The following is a 16014-nucleotide window of genomic DNA, read 5'->3' on the forward strand; positions in this document are numbered from 1 at the left end:
CTCAAGACCCACTTGTTTACTCTGTGTTATATGTCTTGATTTGTTTTTACTGTGTTAATGTTTTTAGTTTTATTGTGATTGATTTTATATCTGTACAGCACTTTGATTGAAAGCGCTTTACAAATAAATTATTATTATTAAATTATTATTATTATATTTTGGAAGTCTGCAGTTAGTTTTGGGTGAATTTTGGCTTCCTTCTGGTTTGATTTTGGCTTGACTATTTTGGGCCATTGGGCCATACATCCGCCCAGAACTTTGCCAAAATGGCATGCCAGTTTTGGGCCAGATTGAAGCCATAATAAATTTGCTATCTGGGTTGCCTCCCCTTCGGTGGGCGGGGTAAAATACACAAACGGTCCAATCCATACTAATAGTCAGCAGTAGGGGGCGGCAGTGCTCCGCTGTGGAGTGCCTTGTATAACCTAAAGAGAAGAAGAGCAGCACGAGCCCATGCTCTCATCAGTAAGCGACAGACATGGCCGCCTGTGGGCTCCTCCGCACCCTCTGTAACAACTTTTCCACAGTTGTGCCTGCACTTACACGCTCGGCACCGCTTGCTCCTTTGCGACTGTCATCCAGACTTTATTTCCGAAGAACTTTAGCCTCCGCTACCCGGTTATCAGCAGGTATTTCTCTCCGGATTTGTGGCAGTGTACCCTGTTAGCTAACACTAGCGGTAGCTAGAGGGGAACAGAAGTTAGTGAGAAGGGCAGCGGCGCTTTTTCTGCTTCTGTTTAACATCCTTTCTTTTTGTGTTGACCGGGTATCTCTGTTTAATTTTACACGGTAGACTATTTGTGTTGTGAGACAATTGTGTTATCTTGCAGCACTTAAGTTTACAGACAAGCACGAATGGATTCGAGTAGAAGACGATGGAGTCGGGACCGTCGGTATCAGCAACTTTGCACAAGTAAGTTTCCTGAACATGCACCTGCAGACTCATGAACACGAAAATGCACAAGCAAACACAGAAAATGCATTCGGCAACACCTTTGACCTTGCCCTTTTCCATTCGCAGGAGGCCCTGGGAGATGTAGTTTATTGTGGACTTCCAGAGGTTGGGACACAGCTGGCTCAGCAAGGTAGACTACAAGGTTCATGGTGGTGTTACCCAGGCTTATGCCAAAGACATTACCTGTTGATATCCTCCTGAGAGCCATCAATGTAGTTTTATCCTTAAGCTTTACTTAAAAAAAACGGCCCACTGCTAAGGACATCCCATAAAACAAAATTAAAAATGTATCTGTAAAAAGTGGTGAGTCATGCTGTTTCCAATCAAAGCAGTTATTAATGTGAAGAAAAAACAAACAAACATCTAAACTTTTATTTTCCTGGGTCTCGGGAGAATATAAGAGAAGAAACTGTTTTTGTGCATTTGTTTTGAGAAATGAGCCTAAAAAAACAAATGTAATGCTTGTGATTTGTGGTTACAAATGTTTTACTCTTTTTTAACATCTGCTGTCCCAGATGAGTTTGGAGCTGTGGAGAGTGTAAAGGCAGCCAGCGAGCTGTACTCCCCTTTGACTGGAGAGGTTGTGGAGGTCAATGCACTACTGGCAGACAACCCTGGTCTGGTAAACAAATCCTGCTACAAAGATGGTAAGCATAAACATAACTACAGACAGCCCTGTCCACAGTTGTATAGAGCAAATAAATGTAAAAGCAAAATGCGTCTCAGCATAAACACAACTGAGGCTAAGGTCATTTAGCAGGTTTTAAGTTCATGGTAGTCTTATATACCCTCTAAACACAGTTCTTACAGCTTTCTCCTGTTGATCAGTCTACAGTAGTGAAAAAAAGTTCCTGGACACACTTAAAATTGTACACAATCTCAAGTTACTATGAAATACTATAGTTGCAGAAAAATCTTTTTTGGCATTTTAAAAGCTGTGGCTGCATCAGACAGGCACATCAAATGCAAATATGTTTGTTGTTAAGAAAAAAATCACAAAACTAAATTCTCAACAGTTTCATCAGCATGCCCTGGATGTGTTTCTAGGGGCAATATTTTGTTAAAGCATCCAGTTTTGACCTCAACAGAACAGTGCATGTGCAGAAAGGAGCATGTGGGTTTGGAGAATGGAACAGTTCAGTGACTTAAGAGTGATTCTTAATGCAATTAATCATAAATGCATGGGGTGCTCAAGAACTTCTTTCCACTACTGTATATCATAGAAAGCCAATCTCCCAAGATTTTGGGAAGATATTTTACACTAACTCTGTAAAGTGCGAACAATCTTTGAACTTTTGATATTATTTCATTTTAGATTTACATTTGAATCACTGGCCTGAAGTTCAATAAAGAATAGACATTGTAATTTATTTGCTCAAACAAAACTTAAGTTCTACTAAACAAAAACTGAGTTTTCCTTGAACAGTGGCAACAAAAGTGAATATGGCCTTGTGTCACTGGCATTTACAATCTGTGCTAGATTCAGTGTTTTGTATGAGAACCAGGGTTTTTATGTCACCTCTCTCACCCCCAACAATTCTGTCTTTATCTACTGGTACTACAGTAGAAGCTAAAAGTGGTCAGAAAATATATTTTTTTAAAATGTTACACATAGTGCAATCTATAATCTCATCAGTGAATTTGACTTCTCCAGTGTAGTGGACAACACACACTGTTCTTTAGGTCGGTGGCATGAACACTCTACTACTCCATCAAATCCAAACATGTTAATGAGCATTTTATTAGACAACAGTACGTTCTTTCAGAATGTCATAGGTTGGGATTGATGGGGTGGGGTTCATCTGTGTGCAAGCCTTCATGTGAACTATGTCACTGTAAACTGCTGATGCCTTGAATAATGTCCACACAAACTGACCTGGTGGAGTTTGTAATGGATAGTTTCTGCACTCAGTCTAACCAGATGTAATGGATCTCTTCAGCCATACTTTTGGTACTTTTACTTTGCAAATATGGCAAACGGTACACGCAACAATTTTCGTGAGTCTGTTTCTATTCATGGTCATAGGGCTTTTGGAAAATCTGGTCCATTTTACAGACTGGCAAAGGCCATTCAGTCTTACATCTAAACAAAGGGCAGTTTTGCTCTTAAGGTCATTTCAGAGCTCCTTGCCATGAAACACCATGCTCACTACTCCGTAGCTCATTGTAGTGTGTTTTTGAGGCTGTTTAATTGCACCCTTGTTTTGTGTTATTAGTAGTTCTATATGCTCAGACAAATTGGAGGCTGTGCAAAGAGTCTGTTCAGTTTTGTAGGCTACCACACATTAGCTTGTGTTTCATTTTCAAATGCACTGCATTTCCACTCAAGCTTTCAGTGAGGTATTGTTTAAAGCATTTCTAGCATAAATAAAAAAAAAACAAAGAATAATACACATATTATCAATAAATGAAATTTTATTTATATAGCACCAAATCATAACAAAAGTTATCTCATGACCCTTTACATATCCTCCTGAGACCCAGGAAAGTGAAAGTTTTTGCTTTTTTACAGTAAACAATTGTCTTGATTGGAAACTGCATAATGCAACAGTTTTTCCAGATACATTTTAAAAAGTATTTTTATTTTTTAATGGAATGTCCTTTTCAATGGGCATCATTTATTAAGTAAAACTGTGAAACTTTTGTTCCCTGCAGAGGACAAAAATGCATTGCTGGGTCTCAGGAGGATATAAAGCTGGTCAAAACCAGACTCTCAAGCCAATTTACAGATATTATACAAAATATTTGTTTTCTCTGTGATGCTAATAAAATTTTAGGTAGTTGAGAAGTTCAAGAAAGCTGTATTTCAACAAAATAGTTTTGGACAGTAGATGGCAGCAATGAAACAGAAGTGAAGGTAGCAGATGTATGATTTGGAATGTGAGGCTGATTACATTAGTGTGTCTTGCTTTTCAAGACAAGACCTGACATCTTAGAAATGCACAATCCACTTATTTTTTTTTTTACTGCTTTTTACATTATTAGTGCATGGTTATACAATGAAAATATTCTGCTTTTCAATATTCAACTATTATGCTTGGATCATGTAGTTATATTAAATATGGAAGCTCTGCTAGATGGGCTTTACATTGAAAACATGTTCTTAAAGTCATGGATCACAGAGGGTTTTTTTTTTTTTAATCTTTTAATACAGGCTGGCTGATGAAGATGACCATTGCCAAGCCTGATGAGCTTGACGCTCTAATGGACGAGGCAGCATATGAGAGATACATTCGCTCCATTGAGGACTAACTTAATACCTCTTAATAAGTGCTACTGTATGCCCCCTCTCTCCTTTTCAATCACAACTGGCAGGGAGAAGCACGAGATATGCCTATGTCACTCACAACACTATGTTTGGCATCCAGTAGTGGGGTTCATGAGCTCCGCTTTGCTGACCTGCCAGTGTAGTAGACTTGTGAACGTTAGGAATCCTTTATCTACTGTTTTAAGTCAGACTTAGGGGCTCTGTCAGTCTGCAATAACTAAACATCACATGTCAAGTTCTTGCAGCTTCAAACCCCCAAACAGAAGGGACTGAGACACAGTCAACAGAACAGTGCCCAGGCATTTCACTGGAAGAAAAGCTGAATTTCTGTTCTAGAATAATGTTAGATTAAAAAAGCACTTTGGTCTTTATGGTGTTATTAATATTGTTTGTCTGCGATGCATGTGTGATGGCTAAACTGTGAAAATGGGACCTGTATAATAGAAAATAAACATTTCCTGACATAATGTGTTTACTTTGTCTTTTTTTTTTTTATTACCCATTATTGCAGTTTTGTGGTACAGACAATAAAAAGCCAGTATGCATACAAGAGCTCATTCAAATAATATAAATATTATATAATACAAAATATGACATCCAAGCCCTGCCCAATCCACAGAGTTTAAGCCTAAAAAGAAATCCTTGTAACTTAGTTCCCATGCATTGAGTTAAAAAAAAACAACAATTTGATACACCCACAGAGATTTAAATGTATTTTTCTTATCTAGCACATTAAATGCAATTTTCCTCACTCAAAGTTTGAGGTATCGCAGACGTATGTATTTATCCCACATACCAAGGTGCATAAAGAGAAGAGTCGATACCAAAGGCACAATACATTATACTGCTATCTGACCTTTAATACTATGTAACCCTCAACCCTTTATAGGGCACTCATAAAAATATTCTCAACCTTTGTGTGTTATTCGAGGACATTAGACCATCACTTTTGTAAAATAACGAAATTAGTGTAATGTAGAAAATCAAGATAAATGAAGTTACCATATTTGGTTCCTTACCCATAAGTGGCAAAAAAAAAGTAAATATTAAAACTACAAGAAAACACATGTTTGGTGAAAGGAACATGTATTTTAGAACATTAGAACATCACTTTTATAACAGACCAACAAAAGTGCTGATCCAGACACCTGTCAACACCCACATTATCCCTTTGAACATCATTCCTTACATTAGTACCATTACTTCATGATACCTAACAAAGCAAGTACCCTCACTGTTTATGCAGAGGTGGACCTTACAGACCCTGTAGACCACTTCGGACCTGAGATTATTGCCTCACTGTCCTCACTGGAACTGTTGCTGTCACTATCTTGCAATGCATGCTGAAATGACCAAAAATAGCCATTTGCCCGATAAAGGGTTAAGGTTTAATTCTCTGTCATCTGAGTGAAGTTACCACACCACCTGGCACTATAGAGAACTTGTCTTTGGCCGTTGGAGTTCGTCTGGCCCTGCCTCGAGGTGCAGGAGGCCGAGGGAGTCCCTGCATTCTACGGTAATCACTCTCCATTCTTTCCTTCCTCTGAGCTCCCTCATACATCACACTGGCAGTAAAGTCTCTCTCATTAAGGAAAGCAATGGTCTCATCCCTCTTGCGGCTCACATAGCCCTTCAGAACAGCATTGTATGGATTTGACGCGGCATCTGCATCTGGATCTTCTAACTGGTGTTTGAATTCCATGCGGGTTATTACGGGCAGGAGGAACTGCTTGCCTACAGTCACTGCGCCCTCTTCTTGGTGCGACAGTCCCAGTGCCTCAGAGACCAGACGTGGCGGCAGAGGCACCAAGTCACAGCCTGTGCGCTTGTCCACATACTGTCCATATTCTTTCCGGACCAGGGCTACATCTTGCAGAGATTGACTCCTTTGCCCCTCCAGGTCTGTAACTATTCGTTCAGGATAGGTTTGGCCAAACAACACACCTGAAGAGAAAAAAGCAAAGACAGGAAATTTCTTTGGTAAGATGGCATCAGCTTGTAGTGACAAATATACACATTCTTAACAGAAAGGTACAGATAATTCTACTAGTAAAAATACTCTGGTAAACATAGATGTACTGATTCAACTTCTTCACAGAATTAATAGTGAAAAAGTGCAGATTGTGCAATGTGATTGTGAAATGTACTCGACATATGAAAGTAAAAAATAGCGTTTGACAATTCAGTTTCAGTGCAAATTTAAATTAATCTTATACTACATTAATGCAAAGCAATGACCATTAAAACTTATTAAAACAAACAAAAAAAACACAATATACTGAAAATGATGAATATTAACTTTGCTCCAATGTGCAGTTCAGCTTTCAAAGTCAGGAAAAGACATTACGGCTCATTTTCACTATGGCCCGGTCTCCTTTTTTCTTTCATCTTATTGCAGCTGAGCAATTTCCAACAATGGGTAAACAATGTGACTGTTTTGTTTATGTGTTAATGCATTTTCCAGTTTTGATGCTCAGAAGACACAATAATGCAACATAAAAGTAGCTGATAATTCTCCTCAGATGCATTAAAAAGTAGCAAACCTGTTTGAAAATGTAAGGAAGAGGAAGTGCAGATATTTATGTCCAAATATATATATAGTAAAAATTAATATTTAAGTACATATACCAAAACTTACGGTAAATATTTCTCTTTCATTACTTCCTGCAAGTGACTGAAAAGGCCACACTGATCAGGTGACTGAAAAGGCCACATTGCTTACCTGCACGCCGTAGCATAGATGCAGGACATTTCCATGGTTTGTGGATAAGGTCATCAGGCAGATTTGCGAGTTCGGGACACCATTTCCTCACAAAGCTGCCGTTTGGGTCACAGGTCATTGCTGCATCAACAGGATGCATGACAAAATTCCAATGATCCAGGCCACACATGCCCCCATTCTGCCACATCATAGCATCTATGGCAACATCTGCATCCACCAGGGTGTCCTAGAAATGATAAAGTGTCCAATGTAAAGTGTTTTACACAGTGTGATCTTTTACATGTTGCTTGCTGTGAGAGTATTTTGTTGCTGTGTACATGCAAGTCTCACCTGGAACCAGCGATAGCCCTCCTGCCAGGGCAGATGGAGATATGCAATCAGGAAGGAAGCTACCACATGTCTCATGTAGTTGTTCATCCATCCTGTCAGCCACAGCTGCCTCATGGCTGCGTCCACCAGAGGATAGCCTGTTCGCCCTCGCTGCCAGGCTTTCAGGTGGCCACGATCATTACTCCATCGTAGGGCCTGCAAGATCCAGTGAGTGAATGACCTTTCATAATAAATACACATCTTTACAGTATTATCTGTTATTACATGATTTTATAGTAAGCTCAGTGGTTATTCACAACATTTTTGTCTATTATTTAATAAACCATCACTCTACACACAGCTAATTTTTAGATAATTACATTATTAAATTTTTTTTGGATTACTTTTCAGGTATTTCTACTTTCTACAGACAGTAGCAGTAGTAACTTCCTTCCAGGTGATTAAACACACACTCATTTTGCATTTGTGTCCCGATTTACTTAGGTTTACTTAGTAATAATGCTGGGCTTACTGTATGTTACATACTTAAACCTTGCAGAACATGTTTTGTCTGACTAAACAACAAAAAGTATCCATTTCTAATTCATACCTTATATGGAGGTCTAAGGGATTCCCAGGGAAGATCAGGAAATAGTGTTAGTTGCCAGTATGCCAAATCTCTCCAGGCCAGTTTGCGCTGAAACTTTGGGGGTCGACAGCGAGCTGCTTTGGCATCCCACAGGAGCCAGCGTGGGCTTAACTGACCGAAATGGAGGTAGGGGGACAGACAGCTGGTATTTGGTGCATCAGCTCTACCTGACTCTTTCTCGTACCTATACACACCTAAGAAACATGAGAATTATGATCAGTGCTACTTTCAAACTAATCATATTAGACAATATTTTTACAAGATGAAAGCAAAGCGCCTCACCATCTTGTAGGAAAGCCTCTAACCGGACTTGTGCTCCTTCTTCACTGAAATCCCAAGATTTTCTAATGTTAGCAGCCCAGTCAATCTAAAAGTGAACACAAGAAGATTTTTAGGATCATATGATTTTACCCATTGTATGTTGGGGCTGACTTGTAATACTCTCTTGCTGTGGCCACTAACCACGGTGCCATCTTTCCTGCGGGGCATTCGCGCCAGTCCAAGCATGTCCAAAGACACACCCTGAGGCCAGTGGGCAGGCGTGGGAAGAGATTCAGGAGGGTCAAGGGGAACACCTATGGCAGACCCTGGATTCTGTTTACAGCAGCTCATGAAGTGAGACACTGAACCTATCCCTGAATTAACAAATGAAAAATTTTTTACTGCATATTCATGTTTAAGTTTTAATATTTATCACAAATAGTGAGAATACCAGTTTCTATGACTTACCTCTTAGTCCCACCCCCTTTGTGCTGACAGAATAAGGATCTCGGAGACAGTATGAGTGATACATCTTGCATTCAACACCGTCTTTCTGCAGAGCTGACACCACTTTGTCATCCCTGTCTTTCAGCCAGGGCTCATAGAGGGCATTAGCCAGTACTGTTCTTGCCCCAGTCACTTTTACCAGCTCCCTGAGAGTATGCAAAGACGATCCAACATCATTCCCTTCTCCATTGGCTTTGAGGAAGACAAGATGGCTGCCAATCCTCTCCAAAGATGAAGACAAACAGGACAAAGCTTGATGAAGCCAATATTTACCTGTTAGAAAAGAAAATAAGGATTCCAGAATAAAGGGATAGGTACTGTAACAGACAATGAGAATATGCACATAGTTTTCTTTCATGTTTTGAACTAAGTGGTTCCTCAATCTCTAAATGAACTTACAGGCTCCTCCTATAGCCACAGTCATTCCAGGTCCTTCCTCCTCTTCTGGGCTCCAAATGAAGATAGGGATGACAGGGGCACCAACCTCTAACGAGCCTATAATTGCAGGGTTATCACAAAGTCGCAGGTCCCTTCGAAACCAGAGTAAAACTGGTGGCAGGCCAGATGGACTACAGGGAACACCTACAACCTGTTTGTCGCCACCTTTACGCCGCTGTCTCCTGTTCCTTGAGCGTTTTGGTTTCTCCAACTCATTTGAATCTCCCTTCTCCATCATTTGGACACCTCCTTGACATGTGTCCTGCTTGGAAAATGAGGAGGACTGTCTAGAAACACAAACCATTGGACTCATCTTTAACTCTTGTGTGTCTTTATCAAGATCACAGTTTTGGGCGGTCTCTTGGGGGCTCATCTTGCTGTGGTGCCCACTCTGTAATGAACTAGCATTTTTTCTTTGGCTTCTTATTGCTGCTATCTGGCTGTAGCTGCCTCCCTGAGTGTGAGACACTGAGGTAGCTTGAAGAAGGCTACTCTGACTTGAGCTGCCATTAATTTGCTGATGTTGGGAGCCTTGGCTACAGACTGACATCTGATCTTCTGTGTCCAGTAGAGAGAGAGCCAGGGCAAGTTGTAGGTCATCATCTTCAGCCTGCAATTAAATATGAAAAAGGGTAAAGAACTCTTTAAATTAGTAAATATGACTTGTTCTAAAGTGTCTCAGTCTTTCATCTTGACATTCTTGCATTTTCAATCACAAGCACACTTGGAATCATCCTTTAATATGACACAATAGATAAACATGGGCCACTGCCAAAGTGAAATGTAATCTTATTTGCCAATAGTCAGGGCCGGTACTGGAGAATATATCTGTGCAGACAAAAAAAAAAAAAGAAAAAAGTTGTAACATAACTTCAGTAAACCTCCCCACATGTTTCTCATCCATTCTCTTTCCATGAACAATAATCTATCTTTGCTACAATTTGAAGAAAACAAATACACTACTTTGATATCTTCATTTACAAAAATACTTATTTCATGTAGTAGGCTATTATTTGATCATTTCAAAGGTTTAGGTCACAAGGTGATAATGAAAGTGCATTATGACTAGGAGACAATACTAACACTCTTCATCATATAATTAGAATTGTCAATTAAAGTATTTGGAACAAGACTCCACACACCCATAAGTGGTACTTCAGATTATGCAACTCTAAAAACTAAAAACTAGTTACTTTCCTAGACAGTAAACAACAAACGTACAGCAGATTGAAAAGTTACCAAAAGGATGAAATTTTCCCAAATTTACACAGATTTTCTTTTTTGTATTTTTCCCAACTGTCAGTGAATGCAGCACTAGATTCCAAGACAGTTTCCAGTTTTAGCTCGTATGTTTTTGAAAAAAGCGCTAATTTGATGTTATTTTTTTCTTAGTTTTATACATTTTGACAACTTTTGTACACGTCCTACTTTAAAATAACTAACTAGAGGGTAAGTATGTTAAAAGTGACCAATTTGATGCAACTAAAAGAAATTTAAATCCATGTAGTTAGCGTTCAATTAACTATTTATGCTATATCTTAAAGCTAGTTAGCACAACTAGCTAGCTGATGTAGTGAACAGTAACGATTTTAATGAATTTCTTTTTTCCACGTGTAATTGTTTGGTACTTGGGTACCCTAAGGTTACAACTACAGTGTTACATGTACATTACTAAAGTTCAATGATAAACTCTCACTTCTTTGTTTGCACCTGTCAAAACAGTGACTTAAGCGAAGTATGTAAGTAAAGTTCAACCAACTGTCATTTACCTTAGAGAAATATTCCTTGTAGATGGAGGTGAGGGTCGAATGGAGGGACCTGTTGGCCGTGGACAGGGGCTGGATAAGAGACAGGAACTGTGACCGGGTGTCCTGGTACCCGAGGACGGACACACACAGGGCGAAGAACCCCTCTGGATCCTCTCGACCCACCAGTACTTCCCTCAACATCTTCCTCACCAGAGCTTTACTATCATCCCCACTGGCAGCCGCTAAAGGAGACATCTTCGACTAAAAAGGTGAAAAACGTAGCTCAAAAAAAGACAAAACTAGTAAATATACTGTGTCAAACAGGAATTATTCATATCCCATTCTGTTCCATGGTCCGTTGTTACAAAAACAGCTGATTTTGAGTTACACAAGCCATGTGTTAGTGTTTTGTAACCAGCAAAACCAAAGGTAATGAGTCAATATCACCAATAGAGGGTGTACAAGTCTAACAAATGACTAAATAGACACTCATCGGTGCCATGCTGTTTTACTACTCGAGTAACAGTTGGGTTTAAACACTTTGCATTAAATTAATTTGAAATTAAGTTAGAAATATGATTGTAAGAATATCTGTCTCCCCACTTCTTGTATACTGCCCATTTCTCTACCTTACTGAATCTATTAACAAAAGTGTTTTTAACAGTGGGGTACCCTCAAATTAATTACAACCAAACATAGATCTTTGGTTTAATTTTGATTGTTGTTGGTTGACAGCTCTCAAGAGACGGTCATTCTGTAATTTCACAAAGCCTTCATCTTCGCAGGAATGTGGTCCTTTTCAAGTGCACCCTGTGATGTGAGACTGAAAAACAAAGCCACGAGACAGTGTACCCAGTAGTGAATTTTTAATCATGGGCTGTATTCAAGCTGTAGAGGGGTTGCTAAGTAATTGATTTTTTAAATGAGACCATGCGTACGCTTTTGAATTCGCTCAGCAGGGAAACTATGATTTGTGAGACTTGAAGAAGAAACTATAAAATGCTTTGCATACTTGATAAGCTCCATCTGTATTTATTTCTGAAGTTCATCAGTGTCCTTTTAAGGTGTTTTATGCTAGAGTACGGCTCTGGCATGTATCAAAAATGTGACACAAGGCCTCATGTGCAAGGACTTACAGTTTGAGGTATTCAAGCTTTTATCAGAGAAGGAGGAATATATGAAGGAAAGATGTGTTGAAAGCTGTGGTATGTGTAGAGAGAGCAAGACAGAATAGAGGGAGAGAGAGAAAGAGATTGAGAGAGAGAGAGAATCAATAGTGTTTAGACAGAGAAGTGGAGTCTAAGTGTGTGATCAATAGAGAGCAGAGAGAAGAGATTAGCTGCTTTTCTCTCTCAAACTAACACTGACAAATTGGTGAATTGGTGTATCGGCCCTTGGGCTAAACGGATTGACCTGCTGTTTCCATGTTCTACCGTGTACTGTCAATAAAGATCTGTGTTCATTGTGGCTTTCAATGAAGAGAGTGAGTGAAACACCGGAAGAGAAGAGAAAACGGAAAAGGAAGACAAGGAAACAGAGAACAGGAAAGTAGCAAAGCTAAGAGTAGTCCAGGTGTCCATGTAGCCTCGATCCTCACAAAATGTCCACACCTCTGTCTCATTAACACATATGTGCACTCACATGTGCATCCTCGTGCACACTGTTATAAAACCATAATAACGTCTCCAGGAAAATTAATGGAAAGACAGATTAAAAACTAAGTGAGGAGAAACGGGCCACTGGTGTAGCTATTTGCAACTCATAAATCATTCTGACACACCCACGCGCATGTAGACACATGCGTAGACACACACACACATACACATACACACGTACTGTAATTAACCACAGGCTATTTACTCTCTCCTGCTGTAAATTAGACATGCAGACACAGTTATTACATTAGGGGGATCTGCCATGCAGAATACTAACAGGAGGAGGAGGAGGGGACGTTCGTACACACACAACAACCGCCCATACAAACATAAACACACACATGTACGCACACACAAGAAAGAGGGTATGGAAGAATCATAGACTGACGGGAGTGAAAATGAAGCTGCAGCACAGAGAATAGGGGCCCCCAGCTCTTTGTTCCCTGCTGCATTTCATTATCTGAAACGCCAGCCAACACACACGACACACACAATGCACCTCCCCCTTTCCTAAAGCTGTCTGCCTCCACTCCATGCACACAGCACAAAAAAGAGGAAAATAGAGATACTGCGTCAGTGCCATTCACTGGCATCTGGTCTCGGTCATGACAAGCATGTCTGCATGGTCATCCTGAACAGATCAGCCAGTTCAATAGCTGCTATGACTTGGACAGTTTGTTTTAACTTGTGCTGGTAGAAAGCACTTTCCAATAAACTCTATTTTAAGCAGAACAATGAGAGATGAGGACTTGATTAAAGCATGTATTGATACCTTGTCTTAGGTAGCTTGTCTCCATTTAGTTCATCTGAAGTTGCTTTTTCAGGCAGTCCACCTCCTTCTGTTGTGTGTGTCCTCCGGTTCCCCCTACCTCCCTCACCCCTCTCTGTCCCTCTGTTTTCCCACGGTGATCGATAGCTCATTACAATCATTGACTGCAGCTCATCAGCACCTGTTAAGGTCTGGAGAGACAGAAAGACAGTGCATTGTGCAATTGAGAGCATGTGTTGTCTGATGAAAAGGTATTGATACACATTAAAGATTGGTGTGGCATGAGTCAGAGGTGAAGTTTGACATTTCAATGGTTATTTTCTGATTCACATTCATTGCTGTGGGTGTCTAGTTTGTCGCTGCTTTATGGTCCATGGTCTTAGGGAACATCTTATTATGCAACTCACGTGGGTACCACAGTTTGTTGCTATGGTGATTGCCAAGGGAGCCGGAGTATTATAGGTGTTTATCCTAGACAGGAGCAAAGCTAGTCACCGTCTATCAGGACACGTTTCAATTTACCACACAGTTTGGACCACACATTAAGATCAACACAGTCACAAAGGGACAAAGGGAAAACACAGCATGACACACAGTCAAGTCTGGGTGTGATTCACTGGATAGAGTGTTCAGTATTCATCTTACTGGAAAAAACGACCTTGTTCAAACACTCAGTTGTTGATTTAATGCATTTCTTCAGGGTTTGTATTTGGAGAGGCCCAGCTATGAGCAAGAAAAAAGCAAACCAAGAAAAAGCAACTCTGAAACACTATTAGAAACTGCAAATCTTACTTAAGGCAATCAAAAATGAGCAAAGAGGAGTACAAAATATAAAAGAGATAGTAGTAAGACCTTAAAAAATCCCTCATGGATTCATTCACAGGATGTGGGCTGAAAAAATAGAGAAATTGGCACAAGAATGTGAAGTTTTAAGGAAAAAGGATATAAATAGAGTGCATACAAAAGAGGACTGAAAAGAAAGGAAGGCTCTCAGCCCATGCATAAATTACACACATCATTTGCATATTCATTATGTTTTGTGTACTAATGAGAGTATTTGCTTAATAGCTCCACCACCACTGGCAGCTTTTGTTTGACACAAGAGATTAAAGTGGAAAAAAAATAAGTGAGCAGGGTCATATTGGTAAAGTAGATGAGGTCAATGATACTTAATCGATTTTACTGAGAATTAGATCAATTGTATGCTTTTATAGTGTGTGTTAAACAAGATCAGCTTCAACAAGGCTCCTACAAAAGTGTAAGGATATGCACATGATGGGGGTTGGTAAAAGTTAATTAAAACAACATAAGCTTTCTGCAAACTCAGAGCTCTCTCTTTGTCTTCCTCCTCTTGTCTCAGTGGAATAAGTTACTGCTGTAGTAATTACCTATAGGGCAGACACTACTATTCCTTCAGGTGCCGAAATGTCTCCCAGATGACAACAAAGACAAAACGCTACGTGATATTTCAGTACGTGGTTTTTAAGAATTATCGGTTGTGTGTTTGTAAACTTAGCAACCAACAACATTTCAAACCTACTCAGAGAGTAAATGATTCAGAAAGTGTATGAATGAAATGAGGAGAAGAGAGAGGGATGGAAATGTAGAGACAGGGGGAAGGGCAAAGAAGGGATGAGCTACAAATGAGAGCGATGGCGGTGGCAGGTTGGCACAGTGCCATCCAGTCAGGACTTGAGCGGGGGCGGGCATGGGCATGGGCGAAGGGGCGAAGAGAATAAGAATGGAAGAGGAAGAGAAACAGACCTCCATACTGCTACCCTGATGCCACCTTCATTGGCACAGGCACAATGGGGCAAAATGAACAGCAGCACGGGCACCGAAAAGAAAGATATACAAGAGGATAGCGAAGCATAGGAGTCAGAGAGATGCCAGCAGACAGAGGATGAGTCAGATGTAGACGGAGGAGAAGCACAGTAGGATGTTAACTAGTTACTATATTGTTTGACCATGATGACCGCTGATCATACAAGACAAAACACCTGCGGGAAAATTGTTGCATTCTATCCGTCTTCGGACTTTTCTTTCTTTTTATCCCAACCTCTGTGTGCCAGCCAGCGGGCATCATGCCAGGCTCCAGTCGTGCCATACCCAAAGCAATGAAGGCGAACGGTGGAGACCTGTCTCATTCGAAGACAAGAAGACTTACCCTTGAGGATTTGCCGCTAATCACTGTTTGTTTGCTTGGACAAAGCCAAGAAGAGGTGCCCAGGCAACCGTTGCCAGCGATTCTGTGATGGCATCTTTTCGTGGGCTGTAAAAGCACAGCGAGGAAGATGGCACACTGCCAAGCCAACATAAGACACATTTGCAAACAGAAACCTCCATACGGTGAGCAGAAGATTTCGAATGCCTTAAATGTTTTCCGCGGTGGCATCGCCTCAAGGGAAGGACCAGAAACAGAGATGGCACCATGCCAAGCGCAAACCGGGAGGCATTCACTGGCGCCAAAGGAAGCTGTACAAAAGCGCAGGAAATGCGGACATGAAATAGTACCTGAACGTTGGAACCAAACATGCACATACAGTGGAGAATTTGGACTAAATGCGTTTCCTTGATGCCAACTCTGCCCAGTGCCAACTGCTGTGCTAAACGGAAGCTGCTGCCCATTCCAAAGAACTACAACGATAGAGTGTACCATTCCACTATGGAGGAGTATGTAAAGGAAGAGGACTAATAAGCAAAATACAGGACACTGAAGAAGAAAAAATGAGA

At 40.4% G+C, this 16014-nt stretch overlaps 2 protein-coding genes across 2 annotated transcripts; one reads left to right on the forward strand and one right to left on the reverse strand.

Moving 5' to 3' along the window:
• Positions 1-447: 447 nt before the first annotated feature.
• gcsha (glycine cleavage system protein H (aminomethyl carrier), a) lies at positions 448-4690 on the forward strand. The gene is made up of 5 exons (XM_030137411.1): positions 448-629; positions 831-913; positions 1022-1085; positions 1471-1602; positions 4110-4690. Exons 1-5 carry the CDS (start codon positions 479-481, stop codon positions 4205-4207), a joined length of 528 nt encoding a protein of 175 aa, XP_029993271.1. The 5' UTR covers positions 448-478; the 3' UTR covers positions 4208-4690.
• Positions 4691-5329: 639 nt separating this feature from the next.
• LOC115421597 (deoxyribodipyrimidine photo-lyase) lies at positions 5330-11244 on the reverse strand. The gene is made up of 9 exons (XM_030137556.1): positions 10879-11244; positions 9071-9719; positions 8633-8944; positions 8366-8538; positions 8186-8270; positions 7865-8097; positions 7276-7470; positions 6946-7171; positions 5330-6167 (listed from the first exon to the last, which is right to left on the reverse strand). Exons 1-9 carry the CDS (start codon positions 11110-11112, stop codon positions 5623-5625), a joined length of 2652 nt encoding a protein of 883 aa, XP_029993416.1. The 5' UTR covers positions 11113-11244; the 3' UTR covers positions 5330-5622.
• Positions 11245-16014: the final 4770 nt, after the last annotated feature.

The sequence above is a fragment of the Sphaeramia orbicularis genome, chromosome 6, assembly GCF_902148855.1.
Source record: "Sphaeramia orbicularis chromosome 6, fSphaOr1.1, whole genome shotgun sequence".
Lineage (NCBI taxonomy): Eukaryota > Metazoa > Chordata > Actinopteri > Kurtiformes > Apogonidae > Sphaeramia > Sphaeramia orbicularis.